General features: G+C 41.6%; 1 protein-coding gene across 1 annotated transcript in view; it reads left to right on the forward strand.

The window, feature by feature from the left end:
- Window positions 1–20,793, forward strand: part of LOC137622982 (lysine-specific histone demethylase 1A-like) — a 137,651-nt gene that overhangs the window by 111,350 nt on the left and 5,508 nt on the right. The window contains exons 12-15 of the mRNA XM_068353593.1: window positions 2,633–2,784; window positions 8,811–8,892; window positions 12,123–12,283; window positions 19,940–20,130. Of these exons, the coding sequence (XP_068209694.1) occupies window positions 2,633–2,784; window positions 8,811–8,892; window positions 12,123–12,283; window positions 19,940–20,130 (586 nt within the window). The remainder of the gene's footprint in view (window positions 1–2,632; window positions 2,785–8,810; window positions 8,893–12,122; window positions 12,284–19,939; window positions 20,131–20,793) is intronic.

A 20,793-nucleotide genomic window follows, 5' to 3' on the forward strand; every position in this document is an offset into this window, starting at 1 on the left:
GTCAGCCAACTATAGATCTGTTCGCTACCTCGATGACCAAGAGGCTCCCATTGTACTGTTCCCCGATTCCAGACCCAGCAGCAGTTCACGTGGATGCCTTTCTGCTGGATTGGTCCCATCTCGACCTGCATGCTTTCCCGCCGTTCAAGATCATCAACAGGGTTCTTCAGAAGTTCGTCTCTCACAAAGGGACACGGCTGACGTTGGTTGCTCCCCTCTGGCCCGCAAGAGAATGGTTCACAGAGGTACTGCAATGGCTGGTCGACGTTCCCAGGACTCTCCCTCTAAGAGTGGACCTTCTGCGTCAACCTCACGTCAAGAAGGTACACCCAAGCCTCCACGCTCTTCGTCTGACTGCCTTCAGACTATCGAAAGACTCTCAAGAGCTAGAGGCTTTTCGAAGGAGGCAGCCAGAGCGATTGCCAGAGCAAGGAGGATATCCACTCGCAGAGTCTATCAATCTAAGTGGGAAGTCTTCCGAAGCTGGTGCAGGGCCAATGCAGTTTCCTCTACCAGTACCACTGTAACCCAAATTGCTGACTTCCTGTTACATCTAAGGAACGTTAGATCCCTATCAGCTCCTACGATCAAGGGTTATAGAAGTATGTTGGCAGCGGTTTTCCGCCACAGAGGCTTGGATCTTTCCTCCAACAAAGATCTGCAGGACATCCTTAGGTCTTTTGAGACCTCTAAGGAACGTCGGTTGTCCACTCCAGGCTGGAATCTAGACGTGGTCCTAAGGTTCCTGATGTCATCTAGATTTGAACCGCTACAATCAGCCTCTTTCAAGGACCTCACATTAAAAACTCTTTTCCTAGTATGCCTAGCAACAGCTAAGAGAGTAAGTGAGATCCACGCCTTCAGCAGGAACATAGGTTTCACATCGGAAACGGCTACATGTTCCTTGCAGCTCGGTTTTTTGGCTAAAAACGAGCTTCCTTCACGTCCTTGGCCTAAATCGTTCGAGATCCCTAGCCTATCTAACTTGGTGGGTAACGAGCTGGAGAGAGTACTTTGCCCAGTCAGAGCTCTTAGGTACTATCTACGAGGACAATCAGAAGCCTTATGGTGTGCTGTTAAGAAGCCTTCGCTACCAATGTCTAAGAACGCAGTTTCTTACTACATCAGGCTTCTGATTAGAGAAGCTCATTCTCATATGAAGGAAGAAGACCTTGCTTTACTGAAGGTAAGGACACATGAAGTGAGAGCTGTGGCTACTTCAGTGGCCTTCAAACAGAACCGTTCTCTGCAGAGTGTTATGGATGCAACCTATTGGAGAAGCAAGTCAGTGTTCGCATCATTCTATCTCAAAGATGTCCAGTCTCTTTACGAGAACTGCTACACCCTGGGACCATTCGTAGCAGCGAGTGCAGTAGTAGGTGAGGGCTCAGCCACTACATTCCCATAATCCCATAACCTTTTTTAACCTTTCTCTTGATTGCTTTTATTGTTGTTTTTGGGTTGTACGGTCGGCTAAGAAGCCTTCCGCATCCTGGTTGATTTGGCGGGTGGTCAATTCTTTCTTGAGAAGCGCCTAGGTTAGAGGTTATGATGAGGTCCTTTAGTATGGGTTGCAGCCCTTTATACTTTAGCCACCTAAGAGTCGTTCAGCATCCTAAGAGGACCGCTACGCTCAGTAAGGAAGACGTACTTATTAAAGGCAGAGTAATGGTTTAAGTCGACTTCCTTACCAGGTACTTACTTACTTATTTATTTTTTATTGTCATTTTGAATAACTAATAAAAATGAAATACGGGATACTTAGCTTCTTGGTTAACATGTATACTGGTCTCCACCCACCACCCTGGGTGTGAATCAGCTACATGATCATCGGGTAAGATTAATATTGAAAAATGTTATTTTTATTACTAAAATAAATTTTTGAATATACTTACCCGATGATCATGATTTAAATGACCCGCCCTTCCTCCCCATAGAGAACCAGTGGACCGAGGAGAAAATTGAGGTCTTGTTGACAAGAAGTACTGGAGTACCTGACCACAGATGGCGCTGGTGAGTACACCCCCACCTGTATAAGCGATCGCTGGCGTATCCCGACCGTAGATTTCTGTCGGGCAACGGAGTTGACAGCTACATGATCATCGGGTAAGTATATTCAAAAATTTATTTTAGTAATAAAAATAACATATTTCTCTAACTCTTGTTTTGTTAAAGGAAATTTTATTCTAGTGTTATTACTGTTCTTAAAATATTTTATTTCTCCTAGTTTTCTTTCCTCACTGGGCTATTTTCCCTTTTGGAGCCCCTGGGCTTATAGCATCCTGCTTTTCTAGCTAGGGCTGTAGCTTAGCAAGTAATTATAATAATAATAATAATAACATTAATAATATAGGTATTACCTAAGGGTCTTTGTTGCTTTCTTTTAGCTCCCTCTACTTTGCCTCTGTTCCCACCTTTTTTCCTTCCATTTTGTTGTCTAACCTCTACTAACTTTTATTTCAGTGTAACTGCAGGGTTTTTTCCGGGTGCTGAATGGGTTCACAGGCCCAATGCATGGTTATGTACTCCAAATTTATAAATCAAATCTGTTATGGATTTTCATAACCCTTAATAGAAGTATGTTGAAGTAGCTGTGTTCTGTAGCTCTGTTAATCAAAGTTTTATATTCCAGCTGATGCTGTGTTATGTACACTTCCACTTGGCGTTCTTAAGCAGTCCATGTGTTCTAATCAGAGCTCGCCTCATACTGTGACCTTCAACCCACCTCTCCCTCAGTGGAAAGTTGATGCCATTAACAGACTTGGATTTGGAAATCTTAATAAGGTGATTTTTTATTTTGTTATCTTATTTTACGTTGTTCATTTTGTCACATTTTTTAACAATTATCGGGCTCGAGTATCTGTTTTACGTTGACATATAAATGGTATTTCTTACCTTAAATGTTTGTCATTTTGGGGTTAAGCTGCAATATGGTTCTAAAAGACTCATGTAAAGGCTAGTACAGGGAATCCCATATGATGAGATATACCAAGGAAATATCGTCTTCACTTCCTTATGGCCATTGTATCAATGTGCATAGCACAGATTTAGTATGGTTAAGGGGAACCCATGGATTCAGGCTTTATTAAGCCTTTCACAGCATCTCCAATGCTAAATTCGTCGGTTAACTGATGACTCGTTACCTACTAAGAATCATTATTAACACTGAAGACCATGCATTCTCAGGCAATTGCTGTTAGCCATCTTTTCTTTTGTATATGTATGCAGGTATACCTCACCCTAACATCAGTAATTGGTTCCAGGAGAGGCTACTTGAAGTGAAATAGGATTTGAGTCAAATTTACTTGTCACTAGGCTAAACCACAAATAACCATTCCCAGTTATGTATTATATTTGTAAATGCAAGTTGAATATATGGGTAATAAGAGTATTTTAAGCTTACAAACAAATTGATTTTAATTTTTAATGTAGTACAGAAAAAGTAATCTAAATTTAGGAATAAATGTACATACACAGTGACTGTGTAAGCCTACATATGAGGCTGTCTAAAACTTTGCCAAAATTAAGTTAGTGGTAAGACACTAGGTATTTACATCTAAGCATCAGGAAAAGCTGGAAGTAGAGGAGGTTCTTTACAGGATTCCTCTTGGTGAGCACTTTTTCCTCAATCCATTGTGGATAGAGCCAAGCCGAACACATTAGCACCTTATACTTCTCTTATTGAGAAGTGGAGAAAAGAAAGAGGTTTTACATGGGCAAGATTATAATCGTGATGAAGAGTGAGGCAGAGTCCGAAGAGACCGACATTACTAAAGGCTCAACCCTGGCTTGTTCAGCCTGGTATTTATTTCTCTCAAGGTGGTAGAAGGGAAGCAACAACCACCTTCTTTAGCAGAAGCTTTTAGTAATTTTGGATACTTCCAGCAGAGGGAGAAAGGTAAGAAGTACATAAGGGAGGCCAGGGTTCCGACTCCTTTCGCGAGGTAAAAGATTAACAAAAAATGCCTTTAGGTCGAGGGTTGTCGCCATCACTTTAAAAAATGATTAACCTTTTCTCAATGAGGACATATTATTGTCGCGAGTGGTTTGGACTGGTTTGGGAAATCTAAACTTTCTATGAAATAAAAATGGTGTCCAAAACCTTGGCATTAGGCTCCTTTGTCAAAATTCTGGAGAAGTGTAGATCTTTTTAATTACAGGGCAGACTTTTTCCTATGAAAATCTAATGTCTCAAAGAAGGATTTGCCCCAGTGAAGGGTAATCATTGGTTTCTCTCGTCTCAATAAACACATCATAGGTGATACGACCAAAATGGCAACCTTAGTCCATGTCTGGCAATTACTACACAAAAGGTCTTGGGCCTGTACTGTAGGTCTCAAGGATGTTTACTTGTGTTCCCATATAGCTAAATGCTTTCTGTGTTACCTTAGGCTTATGGCTAGGAGAATTCCTACAGATTCAGAGTGCATAACGCTATTCGGGCTCAATACAGCTCTAAGGGTGTTTGTACATACATATACCAAGGCACTTCCCCCAATTTTGGGGGGTAGTCGACATCAACAAATGAAACAAAACAAAAAAGGGGACCTCTACTATCTACGTTCCTCCAGCCTAACAAGGGACTCAACCGAGTTCAGCTGGTACTGCTAGGGTGCCACAGCCCACCCTCCCACATTATCCACCACAGATGAAGCTTCATAATGCTGAATCCCCTACTGCTGCTACCTCCGCGGTCATCTAAGGCATCGGAGGCAGCAGCAGGGCCTACCGGAACTGCGTCACAATCGCTCGCCATTCATTCCTATTTCTAGCACACTCTCTTGCCTCTCTCACATCTATCCTCCTATTACCCAGAGCTTTCTTCACTCCATCCATCCACCCAAACCTTGGCCTTCCTCTTGTACTTCTCCCATCAACTCTTGCATTCATCACCTTCTTTAGCAGACAGCCATTTTCCATTCTCTCAACATGGCCAAACCACCACAACACATTCATATCCACTCTAGCTGCTAACTCATTTCTTACACCCGTTCTCACTCTCACCACTTCGTTCCTAACCCTATCTACTCGAGATACACCAGCCATACTCCTTAGACACTTCATCTCAAACACATTCAATTTCTGTCTCTCCGTCACTTTCATTCCCCACAACTCCGATCCATACATCACAGTTGGTACAATCACTTTCTCATATAGAACTCTTTTTACATTCATGCCCAACCCTCTATTTTTTTACTACTCCCTTAACTGCCCCCAACACTTTGCAACCTTCATTCACTCTCTGACGTACATCTGCTTCCACTCCACCATTTGCTGCAACAACAGACCCCAAGTACTTAAACTGATCCACTTCCTCAAGTAACTCTCCATTCAACATGACATTCAACCTCGCACCACCTTCCCTTCTCGTACATCTCATAACCTTACTCTTACCCACATTAACTCTCAACTTCCTTCTCTCACACACTCTTCCAAATTCTGTCACTAATCGGCCAAGCTTCTCTTCTGTGTCTGCAACCAGTACAGTATCATCCGCAAACAACAACTGATTTACCTCCCATTCATGGTCATTCTCGTCTACCAGTTTTAATCCTCGTCCAAGCACTCGAGCATTCACCTCTCTCACCACTCCATCAACATACAAGTTAAACAACCACGGTGACATCACACATCCCTGTCTCAGCCCCACTCTCACCGGAAACCAATCACTCACTTCATTTCCTATCCTAACACATGGTTTACTACCTTTGTAGAAACTTTTCACTGCTTGCAACAACTTTCCACCAACTCCATATAACCTCATCACATTCCACATTGCTTCCCTATCAACTTTATCATACGCTTTCTCCAGATCCATAAACGCAACATACACCTCCTTACCTTTTGCTAAGTATTTCTCGCATATCTGCCTTACTGTAAAAATCTGATTCATACAACCCCTACCTCTTCTAAAACCACCCTGTATTTCTAAGATTGCATTGTCTGTTTTATCCTTGATCCTATTAATTATTACTCTACCATGCACTTTTCCAACTACGCTTAACAAACTAATACCTCTTGAATTACAACACTCATGCACATCTCCCTTACCCTTATATAGTGGTACAATACATGCACAAACCCAATCTACTGGTACCATTGACAACACAAAACACATTAAACAATCTCACCAACCATTCAAGTACAGTCACACCCCCTTCCTTCAACATCTCAGCTCTCACACCATCCATACCAGACGCTTTTCCTACTCTCGTTTCATCTAGTGCTCTCCTCACTTCATCTTTTGTAATCTCTCTCTCATTCTCATCTCCCATCACTGGCACCTCAACACCTGCAACAGCAATTATATCTGCCTCCCTATTATCCTCAACATTCAGTAAACTTTCAAAATATTCCGCCCATCTTTTCCTTGCCTCCTCTCCTTTTAACAACCTCCCATTTCCATCTTTCACTGTCTCTTCAATTCTTGAGCCAGCCTTCCTTACTCTCTTCACTTCTTTCCAAAACTTCTTCTTATTCTCTTCATATGAATGACCCAATCCCTGACCCCACCTCAGGTTAGCTGCCCTCTTTGCCTCACGTACCTTGCGCTTTACTTCTACATTTTTCTCTTTATATTTTTCATACTTCTCTACACTATTACTCTGCAGCCATTCTTCAAAGTTAGTAATCAGACAGCACTCTATACAGAGTGGATCCTAAATCAAATCTCCTTCTACTAGATCCTCAAAATTGTTTTTGATCTCCAAAGGGGAACTGTTTGTAACATTGGAAAATCAGACTTTTCTGCTTATGGAACTCCAAATGTGGATTCTCAGGCAGTTGCAAGAGTTGGATTAAACAGATTGGAACAGATGATCATCCAACAAATTATATTTCAAAGGTTTTGGAAATCCTATCAGACTAAGAGGGACACCTGTGCTTGGGGTTCAACTTGTCCATGGATTCCATTCATTCAGCATCTGACATTCAGATATAGATATCCATGTTTCCGCCTTTATGACCCAGAACCTTCACACTTGGATTTTCTCTTCCAAATATGTGGAAGAGGCTTCTTAGATAACAGCATCACTTATTCAACGAGCTGTGAGAGGTTTTCCACCAGACAATACCAGTCAGTGTGGAAGGTATGGATGGCCTTCCTTAGGAATAGGACCCCATGCTGGGTAACCGTGGACTTCTTGGCTTCCTTTCTGGTCCTTTTATTTGAAGATGAGAAGTTTAAGACAAAAAACTTTGTCTTATTAATGTGGCTTGACTGTATCCCTCAAGCAGTCTTTTAATAAAGTGGATTGGATTTGGATACGTTTGACAAAATTACTCTGCCTTTTGTTTTGCAACGAATGTGGGTCCAACTTTTTAGTGCCCTTGTCATTGAATATAGTGCTTTATTTTTTGTCAAATTAGATAATTCCCATATTACTGTGAAAGAGCTACTTCAGAAGGCTGTAATTTTGATAGTCTTAGCCTTGGGAGGTAGTTGCTGAACTTTCAGCACTCTTCAGAGAATGGGAGTTCCTCACACTCACTCCTAGATATCTCTTGACACTGATACCGAGTCTTCTCTTGGCCAAGAATGAAAAACACCTCCTGATGTGGGACCTTTTAATATTTTGGCTTTACAGCCTAGTTATGGTGACCTCTATCCGTGGTCTACCTAGCAAGCATATTTGGAGATATCAGCATCATGAGTAAAGTAGTCTGTTTTAATAAGTCAGTTTCTACCAGCCCTATTTGTGTCTCATGGCCTTCATCAAAAAGACCAGTCCACTCTCCAGTAATGAAACCCTTAGTGAGAAAAAATTGCTTCTTCATTTGTCTTATTTGCTAATATGCAATTTCAGGATATCCAGAGCATTACAGCAGGGTGTTGACAAGACACTACCTGAAACACATTCAAGTAGATCAACATGAGTGTATGGTTTTCAGCTCAATCCTGGCACTAATGGTGTACATTGGATTAGTGATAGGAACCCTCAACTGGGTCCCATAGCAGAGGTACCACGATGGTATCCTGCTTGTCGTCTGCAGGTATTTTCTCTCATGAGGTGATTGGGTTGACTTGTTAATCTTCTCTTTTCACATTTTAAGTATGAATAGAGCATTCTTTTGGTTATAGGTGACTGCCCTTGTGGGCATGAGTCTACCTTGTTTTATGTTCTGGGATTAGTTCTTGGGAACCACGCAGCAGCCTAGCACCCTAAAAATTGTTTTGATGAAGGAAACTTCAATTTTTGTGGAGGTGCTGTGTAGTTCCCAAGCCCCTCCAACCCCTCTAGACTCACAAAAGGAAGCAGAACATGACTGAGACATTGTCCTGGATTGAAAAGATGGTTACTGCATGAGAAACAAACATCTGTGTAAGCATTGTTTTCAGTGTTAGTAATGGTTCTCGGTGGGTGACGTGCCATTAGTTAGCAGACAAATTGAGCATGAGAGGTGCTGTGATGATTTCAATAAAGCATGAATCTAAGGGGTTTCCCTTATACACACTTGAGTCCATGGCTTAAATGCTGATACACTTTTTGGAATAGAATATAATTATTTTTTGGTATGTCATGTTGTATTGGATTCCCTGTCCTAGCCTTTACAGGGAAGTCGTTGGGAACCAACAGTACCTCCCCAAAATTAGGATTTTCCTTCCTCAAAACACTATTTTTTAATCCTGAAGATCTAAGATGAAATATGATATAGAATAGTTCACATAAATTTGAAACAGTAATATGCTTTAAGAAGGTCTTGCAAGATAGTTTCATTTTCTTCACTGCACTGATAGGTTAAAAAAAGATAAAATACCTCTCCTATACATTATTCTGTTATGAATATTTGTTGATAAAAATTTTTTTCAGGTTGTTTTATGCTTTGACCGAGTGTTTTGGGATCCTAATGCCAACCTATTTGGTCATGTAGGATCCACAACAGCAAGTAGAGGTATGTATGTAAATATGATGAAGACTTGACAGATACTAATTGTAAGTTTAAACCTGAGTGATTTGCTTTATACATACATACATACATATACCAAGGCACTTCCCCCAATTTTGGGGGGTAGCCAACATCAAACAAATGAAACAGAAAAGGGGACCTCTCCTCTCTACGTTCCTCCCAGCCTGACAAGGGACTCAACCGAGTTCGGCTGGTACTGCTACGGTGCCACAGCCCACCCTCCCCCGTTATCCACCACAGATGAAGCTTCATAACACTGAATCCCCTACTGCTGCTACCTCCGCGGTCTTCCAAGGCACCCGAGGAAGCAGCAGGGCCTACCGGAATTGCGTCACAATCGCTCGCCATTCATTCCTATTTCTAGCACGCTCTCTTGCCTCTCTCACATCTATCCTCCTATCAACCAGAGCTTCCTTCACTCCATTCATACACCCAAACCTTGGCCTTCCTCTTGTACTTCTTCTATTAACTCTTGCATTCATCACCTTCTTTAGCAGACAGCCATTTTCCATTCTTTCTCTCAACATGGCCAAACCACCTCAACACATTCATATCCACTCTAGCTGCTAACTCATTTCTTATACCCGTTCTCACCCTCACTGCTTCGTTCCTAACCCTATCTACTCGAGATATACCAGCCATACTCCTTAGACACTTCATCTCAAACACATTCAATTTCTGTCTCTCCGTCACTTTCATTCCCCACAACTCCGATCCATACATCACAGTTGGTATAATCATTTTCTCATACAGAACTCTTTGCATTCATGCCCAACCCTCTATTTTTCACTACTCCCTTAACTGCCCCCAACACTTTGCATCCTTCATTCACTCTCTGACGTACATCTGCTTCCGCTCCACCAGTTGCTGCAACAACAAACCCCAAGTATTTAAACTGACTCACTTCCTCAAGTAACTCTTCATTCAACCTCGCACCACCTTCCCTTCTTGTACATCTCATAACCTTACTCTTACCCACATTAACTCTCAACTTCCTTCTCTCACACACACTTCCAGATTCTGTCACTAAACGGCCAAGCTTCTCTTCCGCGTCTGCAACCAGTACAGTATCATCCGCAAACAACAACTGATTTACCTCCCATGCATGGTCATTCTCGTCTACCAGTTTCAATCCTCATCCAAGCACTAGAGCATTCACCTCTCTCACCACTCCATCAACATACAAGTTAAACAACCACGGCGACATCACACATCCCTGTCTCAGCCCCACTCTCACCGGAAACCAATCGCTCACTTCATTTCCTATCCTAACACACGCTTTACTACCTTTGTTGAAACTTCACTGCTTGCAACAACCTTCCACCAACTCCATATAACCTCATCACATTCCACATTGCTTCCCTATCAACTCTATCATACGCCTTATCCAGATCCATAAATGCAACATACACCTCCTTACCTTTTGCTAAGTATTTCTCGCATATCGGCCTAACTGTAAAAATCGGATTCATACAACCCCTACCTCTTCTAAAACTACCCTGTACTTCTAAGATTGCATTCTCTGTTTTATCCTTAATCTTATTAATCAGTACTCTACCATACACTTTTTCCACCACACTCAACAAACTAATACCCCTTGAATTACAACACTCATGCACATCTCCCTTACCCTTATATAGTGGTACAATTCATGCACAAACCCAATCTACTGGTACCATTGACAACACAAAACACATATTAAACAATCTCACCAACCATTCAAGTACAGTCACACCCCCTTCCTTCAACATCTCAGCTCTCACACCATCCATACCAGATGCTTTTCCTACTCTCATTTCATTTAGTGCTCTCCTCACTTCCTCTCTTGTAATTTCTCTCATTCTCATCTCCCATCACTGGCACCTCAACACCTGCAACAGCAATTATATCTGCCTCCCTATTATCCTCAACATTCAGTAAACTTTCAAAATATTCCGCCCACCTTTTTCTTGCCTCCTCTCCTTTTAACAACCTTCCATTTCCATCTTTCACTGTCTCTTCAATTCTTGAACCAGCCTTCCTTACTCTCTTCACTTCTTTCCAAAACTTCTTCTTATTCTCTTCATATTAATGACTCAATACCTGACCCCACCTCAGGTCAGCTGCCCTCTTTGCCTCACTTACCTTGCGCTTTACTTCCACATTTTTCTCTATATCTTTAATATTTTTCTACACTATTACTCTGCAGCCATTCTTCAAAAGCCCTCTTTTTCTCTTCCACTTTTATCTTCACTCCTTCATTCCACCATTCACTGCCCTTCCTCATGCTGCCTCCAACAAACTTCTTGCCACACACATCACTTGCAATCCCAACAAAATTTTCTTTTACTAACTTCCACACCTCTTCTAAATTACCAGTTTCTCTTACTTTCACTTCGTCATATGCCATTTTCAACCTTTCTTGGTATTTACTTTTTACCCCCGGTTTTATTAGCTCTTCAACCCTCACTAGCTCCCTTTTACATCCACCTACTCTATTCCCCCACTCTTTTGCTACAACTAATTTTCTTCCACCAAAAAATGATCAGACATACCGTTAGTCATACCCCTAAACACGTGCATGTCTTTCAATCTTCCAAACATTCTTTTTAGTTACCCATGTATACTTGTATTTTATCTTTCTTTTTGAAAAAGCTAGAACTTATCACCATCTCTTGCTCAACACACATATCTACCAGTCTCTCACCACTCATTTTCACCTGGTATGCCATACTTCCCAATGACACATTCTACCTCTCCAGCACCCACTCTAGCATTTAAGTCACCCATAACAACTACATAATTCCTTCTACCCAGTCCCTCTACACACCTAGTTAATTCATTCCAGAACTCATTCCACTCTTCTTCACTTTTCTCACAACCTGGCCCGTAGGCACTGAGAAAAGCCCAACATTCCCTACCCAACCTAACCTTTACTCACATTAACCTAGATGATATCTCCTTCTATTCCACTACTTTATCTGTCATCCATTCACTCAGCAATAAAGCCAAACCTTCTCTTGCTCTTCCCCTTTCAATCCCAGACACACTTCCAGACATTTCACGAAACATCACTTCACCTTTCCCTTTTATCTTTGTCTCACACATTTGCTTTATATAATGAATATAATAAATTCCCGATCCTTACTTGGAAATAAGCTTTAGAAATATTAGAAATTTGTCCTTAAGAGCCTCAGATCTTGATAGATATATTTTTTCAACTTATAACATTCCAGGTGAACTTTTCCTCTTCTGGAATCTATATAGAGCTCCAGTTTTGCTTGCATTAGTTGCTGGGGAGGCAGCTGCCATCATGGAAAATGTCAGTGACGATGTTATCGTTGGCCGATGCATTGCGGTTTTGAAGGGTATATTTGGAAATTCAGCAGTACCTCAGGTAATTTGTGCTATATTTTATGTATATGTATGGCATTTATGTTTTCTGTAATTTTTTATTATGCTTTTAATTTCCAATCATTTACCCCAGATGGAAGTTTGTAGGATTGTATTATGGTAGATATGACAAATTTGAAATTGGGGAGGATATATTTTGTTATGGAACTTGTTAAAAAAACAGCTCAACAAATTTCCCATGACAGGGGAAATAATTTTAAAAATCCATTCTTATGGGGTACCAATTTCCCTCCCTTTTTAATGATAAACAAGTTGTAAACATAAAAGTGGAAGTTTGGCAATTAGTATGACATTAAATATACCATGCGCACATCATCTCAAGGGACCGACTTGATCACCTCTGTTGTGGATGTCATTGTTTGAATGCACACCGCCTCTGTATTCAAGTCTGTGACACGAGCAGCAGCAAGGATGTCATGTAATATCTTTTTCAAAAACATAACATCTTTGGATATTCAAGAAAGCGATACTATATTACAATTAGAAATGAACAATGGCAGTTACTTTAACAAAACTGCTTTAAAAACAAAATGTCTGCATCTAAAAGTAAAAATAGCACTGTTCTAATCATGATTAAAGATTACTGGGTCATTTATTTTCATACATAAAGTGTTTATTAACATAAGTGCAATCTAACTTTAAAATCTTATTAATAAAATGTGTTGAAATACAGCTCTATTTTTATCTTCTCATATAATTCATACGGTCCCATTTTTGTCTTTCAAACTATTGATTCTCCAGTACAGAATCTATGTAAATTTTTCACACTTCTTATAAGGAATCTTTTTCATGCAAAAATAATCTTAACAATATTAGGTTCATGATTGATACGTTTATTTCTTGATTGTGTTATGTGTACAGACATGCACTTTGTTAATGGTATATATTCCGAAAGTGGGAGGGAATTAATCCTCTGAGAAGGTGAGGTTTATGTTTGGTAGAAATTTATTTCTTAATGGTGTTCTTATTTATTTAAATGAATCTTACCTTGTAGTCATCATGCTAAAATCATCTTTTATTTCTCCCCCTCCTTTGTGACTCCACGGGAGAAATATTAACTGAAGCTCATGCCCATTTTCCCTAGAGTAAGAAGGAAAACTAATAAGTCTGACTTACTTCATAAGGAAAACTGAAGGATACTGGCTGCCTGACCTTCCATTATTTTGCTTCTCCTGAAGGACATGGTTGATTTGGTCCTTCCCTCCCCGCTATCCTTCTGAGCTACCCCTGCAGGGGTCACGGATGCACTAAGTACCGCACATGAATGTTGTACTGTGTGGATTTGTTTCAGGTAGCATTTAATGAACACCCTATGGCCAGAACAGCCTTGAAAACTCTTGATGTCCTAAAATTGCATATTAGCAAAGAATGATAGTGGAGAGGCAATTTTTCTCATATGGGTATTAGCGATGGAGACAGGATCAGTTTTTTTTTTAATTAAGGAGGTCATCAAGGTATGGATAGCCCCTTTGTTCCGACACACTACAATATAAACCATGAGCTCTTTATAGGGAATATACTTTCAGCAAAGCTGGAAACTAGCCATAACACTTTAGAGGTAGTTAGCGGAGGGGGCTAGTACCGGCTACCCCTCTCTCACACACACAAGTGCTATACCGCCACTTTTGCTTTTGGCTCGGAGGAGTGTGAACATTCCATCTCTCTAACCCGTTGACAAACTGGCTTTGACTTTTCTTGTTGAGGATTTCTTGGGTTTCAGGGTTCCTATATTCTGGGCGTGACTGGCCTTGAATGTCAAATGCTACACCTTTGAAGCTGTTCCCCATTCCCTTCATCTTGCATGCAGTCTCTCTGGTGCATAGGACTCTCCTTGTCACTTGTGTCGGGAGTGACCATCCTCCCAGTGGGTGAAATTTGGTTGGTGGCAGAAGAGGAAGTCTAAAACAGATTCTTCTCCTTCTGGGTCTACCTCGAAGGCAAAGAAACCCCTGCTTCCTTCTACGTTGGCCTAATCCCTTTCACTCTGACTCTGCTTGCTCGTTCTCCTCCGGTGGACGGTCAAGTAAGAGTGATAGTTACTCTTGAAGTAAGTACCGTTAGAGCTCTGTTGACCCCTGGACAGCCCTTAGGTGCAGACACCTTCGCTTTCCTTAGCCAAGCAATGGTGTCCACCACCAGGGAAGTCTCTTGTTACTGCTTGTGGCAACTCCTACCTGCTAGGGGCTTTCGGGTCTCCCGCTAAGGAATGGTTTTTTGAGAGTGTTACAGTTCAGTGCACAGTGGGAGAGCATATCTGCCTCCCTAAGGATTAACTACAGTTATCCTTTCAGAGAATCAAGAGGTAATACACCAACAGTTTCCTAAGGCCCTTAGCTGTAGCTCTGTATGCATTGCTACCTTCTTTCCTACAGCTCCAGCATACGAACAGGAGTAGTTACAACTGGTACTCCTCGCAGTTACTAGTCTGGGTTTTCTCCCACATTCCTCCTAATACTGGAGTACGAAGGTGACCCAGAAGCTGCTTGAACGAAAGTTACTCTCCACCAGCCACTGTCCAGCAATCTTCCCGCTTGCAGGGAGAATTGCCTGCAACGCCACCAGGGTGTCGGTCGCCTTTCCCGCCCGCGGGAGAGACTGCCTTCACTTGAGTGTTTTCCCCCTCGGGATATTCCTCCGGCGGGAGTTGGATTCCATGCCTTGCTCTTGCTCTTAGGAGCTTGGCGACGAGGGGTTAGGTGACTGCTTGCAGTTCCTGCTCATCGCTGACGTACCCTCAGGATACAAATGAGTCTCATGAGCATTTTCCCTTTTGGGGCTTTGCCGCAGATGGTGATGCATCTCGACTACTTGCAGTCGCTGCCTCTCTCATCGACAAGTCTCTTAACGGCATCGTGTCTTTGGACACAACAAAACTCTTGGAGCTTTGTGAGGTCAGGCCCTCATGGTTTCTATCTCTTACGAGGGAGAAACTACTTGTAGGCTATAACTCTTCCCGGTTATTACCTACATTGTGCCTGTTGGGGCACAACCTTCCTTGTGAGGTATAACCCTTCGTGGTTGTTGCGGTTACGTATCACATCACGCCCCTGGGGCACAACAGGCCTTGTCAGCTATAATCCTTTGGGGTTATTGCCGTAGATGATGATGCTGGCTGATTGCTTGTGGCCACCAACTCTAATTATCGTGGCCATAGGGCACAACAAGGCTCTTGGAGTTATGTGAGTACAGGCCCTTCAGGATCTCCTCCTCTGGTTTTCCTTCCCTTACGAGGGAAAGTTTAGTTTTCCTGCTGTGTTAACACACAGAAAAACCTTTTTTCCAGTCTTACTCATGCCTCCTAATGCAGGAGCATATTAGACTACTCGACAGACCTCCTCCGGGAGTGATGATAAGTGTTTGTCCCATGCATGAAGGAACAAACCCTCGCGAGTTAGTGTCTCTTGCAGACGAGCAGCTGCTCAAACGCTGTTATCGATGTGCTCAGGCAAGCTCCTCTCGCTGACAATGTCTGCGCAACTACAGTTACTCGCTAACACCTTCTTAGTGAGGTTCTAGCACAAGATACTTTGGTTATGCATGAGCTCTCACCTTTACAATTGCAAGGAGATGTGAACTTGTACAATCCCCCGGGTTTTTGCCACAGACGGGAATGCCTGCTAACTGCTTGCGGCCGCTGCATTCCACCGTTGTGCCCCTAGGGCACAATGAGTCTCGTTAGGCATAATATTGCGGGGTTATTGCCATAGATATGAATGCTTTCCGACCGCTAGCAGCCGCCACTTCCCACCTTGGTATGGAGAACACCGAGTCTTGTGAGACAAATTCTCTGATTACTCCTCTGTACGAGATAGAGAACTCTTAGGAACTCTCACATGTTGCCAGCCTCTGATCCTTTGTAGGTAGTAGGTTGGCCAGGGCACCAGCCGCCCGCTGAGATACTACCGCTAAAGAGTTATGGGGTCCTTTGACTTGTCAGACAGTACTACTGTGGATCCTTCTCTCTGGTTACGGTTCTTTCCCTTTGCCTACACATACACCGAATAGTCTGGCCTATTCTTTACAGATTCTCCTCTATTCTCATACACTTGACTACACCGAGATTACCAAACAATTCTTCTTCACCCTAGGGGTTAACTACTGCACTGTAATTGTTCAGTGGCTACTTTCCTCTTGGTAAGGGTAGAAGAGACTCTTTAGCTATGGTAAGCAGCTCTTCTAGGAGAATGACACTCCAAAATCAAACCATTGTTCTCTAGTCTTGGGTAGTGCCATAGTTTCTGTACCATGGTCTTCCACTGTCTTGGGTTAGAGTTCTCTTGCTTGAGGGTACACTCAGGCACATTATTCTATGTAATTTCTCTTGCCCTAGTTTTTATAGTTTATATAGGAAATATTTATTTTAGTGTTGTTATAGTTCTTAAAATATTTTATTTTTCCTTGTTTCCTTTCCTCACTGGGCTATTTTCCCTGTTGGGGACCCTGCTTTTCCAACTAGGGTTGTAGCTTGGCAAATTATAATAATCTCTGCCTCACTCTGTCATGCCTTCAGGGCATAACGGTCATGTAAGACATAACCCTTCGAGGTTATTCCATGAAGCTTCTATTCCCGATGGGATGAAATCAGCTTATGCTTACATTTACAAATGATAGCAAACAAGTAGTCACTTGCTTGCAGGTATACTTGTCCCACCCATGAGGCAGACGGGCAAGTGCCTACTACCGACAAAGGTCTGAACTGTGATTGCTTTGCTAGCTGCATGTGCTCCTCATAGGTGCACGCACGCCCACGAACATGTTCACAATGCTTGGACTAGTCAGCGATCATTTTCTTTTGAGCAATGATGATCTGCTTTGACGCGCAAACAGTGTTCCTGTAAGCGACTCCATGAGCTACCTTAAATGCTCACCACATGAATATGTGTTCACGATCTTCAAGCTCGTGTACGAGCACTCATTCTGAGCAGAGACGTTACAATTTACCATACCCACAGACGGGCAAGCAAGCTAATACTGTGACAAAGGCTGTTCGCTTTGCCAGTTGCATGTACTACCCTCGCGGCCGAATGGACGCTCGTGAGGAGGAGCAAGGGCTCTTACTTTGACATAGGTAGTCTGCCCTCAAGGGAGCTCTTCCTTTATCCCAGGCATAAGGAATACCCGTCATCAGGGAGAAGGAGGTCTCATTTGCGAATATTTATCGATATTACCCAATCGAGTATCGGGCACAATGAACCATTCGGCTGCACCTGGATCTTTGTTTTGCTGTGTGGTACCTGTTAGAGGGTATTTCTGCCCTGAGATTTGGGAAACCTTCTTTATATATCGGAAAATTTTTCGGTCTGTGTTACTAGTCCGTAACCATTAACCAGACTTATACATCAGCTACCCGGCTGACATAGTGTATGTGACTGAAGATACATCTCAATCTTGTCCTTCAGAAGTAGTTAGTTACAACCGGGAGATTATTTGAGAGCAATCATCTAGGGGTGATTGGCGGCATAGCACAGGTGTATGTGTGTGAGCGGGGTAGCCAGTAGTACCTCCAAACCCCCCCCCTCCCCCCCAACTAGCGGTGTATAGTTATACCTCACTAAAATTCTTGAGGCTAGTTTCCAGCTTTGCTGAAAGTATATTATATATAAAGAGCTCAAGGTTTGTATTGTTAGGAAAAATACAATTACTTCTAAATTTCTCACGTTTAAAGAGACTGTTTGGTCTGGGTATTTTGAAACAAACTACCTCCTGAAGATGTGGATCTCTGCAAGTATAATTTTGAAGTCGTCACCAGACAGAGCCTGCTGTCTCCTCACTCAAGAGCCGAGATATAGAGTGGATCCCATCTCTGAAGAGGCTTTTAGAAACCTGCACCTTTCTATTACTGTACTCCTTTCCTCATCATTTTGTGTACAGAAGAGTAGAGTTCTAGAGTTCTTGTGGTGTGGAGGAGCCCCTTTGAGACTATGTTCCCACTGAGAAGAGATCCAATATTCCCAAAAATGAAGGAGACCCCCTGCCTCTATTTGGTTTACTGGGTCCTCTGTTTCTCTTGAAGGATCTCCATTGGCCTCCTTGTGCATTAAACACCAAGTTTGACTGACCTTGATAGAGGTAACAATGGTGGCCCCACTCCTCCTGATGAAACCTCTGTTTTGGGTGAGAAACAGGAGCTGGCTTCTTTGTGGGGTATTTAGAAGGCTACTGCTGGATCTTGTAGGGAGTGGGCTTGTGAAAGGGATTTTTTAAAAATCTCTTCACTACGATGATGTACTCCTAACATCAAAACATGCTAGGTACAATAATATATGCCGTACTGGACATGCCATTTACAAATATAAACCATATGGTAGTTAAAATCATTTGTTTATCTTATCAAAGAGTACAACACATGGTTGTATATCACACCAAATTATATTTTACTATAAAAGCTCCTCCCCATGATTTCAGCCCCTCCTTTTACCCAGCCAACCAATGAAGACTGTGGTTCTGGCCTCTATTCCTTATTGGGTAAGGGGTATTTTAGTATGTTTTATGCAACCATGCATAATCATGCCATTCTCTTTAGCCAGTGGTGACATTCCTTAGGTGAGGCATTACCCTCCCCCCTCAACACCCCCCCAACTTAAGAGATGTAGCTCTCCTCACTTCTCACCTCACCATTAACTGAGACACCTGCAATTGTAGTCTTTCTTCGTGATTATGTAAAGGCTATTTTAGAGTATTTCTTTGTTGGTATACATGATCAAATCACACAAGTATTCTTTAAAGTGAAACGCAACTGTGTTGCTCCCCCCTCAGGTACTCAAATGAGACTGGTGGCCATTTAGGGCTTGGAGAGCTTATTGCATGTAGTGGCTGCTGACTGTATGGGACTTTGATTAACATTCCACATATTAGAGGAATTCTTTGTAAATATTGAAAGATGAGGACTCACTCTCTTTGTAGGAAGAGAAATTATGCTAATAAAGTTTGTGCTATGACTAGGTTGAATACAGTTATTCCTGTCAGTGATTATTTCACATGTTTAAACCTCATCATTATTAATTGGAAAATTTCATGGACTAATGAAAGATGTTAAAACCAATCACACCCAGTGTTCAAACAGCGTATTCTTTATAAAAAATACCTCCATTTTAATATCTAAATCTTTAAACTGGTCTACTAATTTCTGGCTTTAGAGGTGGGTATTATACTAATAATAACCCCAATAACATATTTGTTGCCTTACAATTTTGTTTTCAACTTTTTAGCATATTTATAAGATTAACAGTATAAAACTTTTCAATAAATATGTTGATTCAGTGGCTGAAACTTTGTACAGTACATTTCATCTTTGAATAACTATTAATATTTTGTTGACAATTGATGTTTTTTAGTGTAAAAGTAAATTACTTGGCATTAATCCTAAAGTGTCATTTTACACCGATAAAAAACTGACTTTCAAATTGTTGGAGACGTCTTAAAATATATAATATACAGTGTATTATATTTTACAATATTATTCATTATAGTGGCTGTGTACTTCAAGTGTTATGAACTTGCAATAATCTATATTGATAAAATGATATAAATCCAGTTTTTCATATAAAAAAGTATTTTTGTTCAGACAATCTATTATGTATATTCTAATAAAGATTGGCATATATGTAAGTATGGATCAACATAATCTAATCATCAACAGCCAAAAGAAACTGTAGTGACAAGATGGAGAGCTGATCCCTGGTCAAGAGGGTCCTATTCTTTTGTATCAACTGGGGCATCAGGCAATGACTATGATATCCTTGCTGCTCCTATTTCACCACCTCAGCCATCCCAGAATGCTGCTCAGGGTCAACCACAGAATGCAACCGATACACCACCTCTTCCGCCAAGGTATGTGTTGCTCAATTTGAATTCTCATTTTAGGAAGAGTAAGACAATGAAAAGAAAAGTGAGCCAACACTTGTGAATAATGGAACTGATTGAAAGAAGACAGTAATCACTAGTAAATCATTAAATAGGATAACATCATTTTTAATTCTTCATGATTTCTTTGAATCCTTCCCTTGAAAACTTAAAGGGTATTAATTCAGAAGTGCCAACTTCACAAAAATATACTCCCCCACCACTATACAGTACCTCCATTACCTGCCATGCCCAGATCAGAGAGTTGAAAACGGGCGCCGAGTAAGTACAGTACCATAGCAAAGAGTTGTTCCGACACTAATACAAACCTTCGTTTTTTATGTAGTAGTGTAACTTTGGGGAAGCTGGAACACAGCTGTTGAAACTTTTAATAAGTGATAATAACCATATAGGTTGTTTCCAGTCGATAGGAGGGAAGCATACACACACCCTTCCGCGTTCATTCACTAGAACTCCACTTTGATTTCAGCAATGAGTGGAGACAGATCTCTGTCCCTGCTGGCAGGAAACTGGGCAAATCCCAGCTATGCTCTTGGTCTTTGTTCCTGGTATGACACTATAGCGTCTCAGGGATATTTTCCTTGAGTCGATAACTTGATTAATGCTATCATGTTCTGTTTAACTCCTCAG

Source organism: Palaemon carinicauda, chromosome 30, assembly GCF_036898095.1.
Source record: "Palaemon carinicauda isolate YSFRI2023 chromosome 30, ASM3689809v2, whole genome shotgun sequence".
In the NCBI taxonomy this organism is placed as follows: domain Eukaryota; kingdom Metazoa; phylum Arthropoda; class Malacostraca; order Decapoda; family Palaemonidae; genus Palaemon; species Palaemon carinicauda.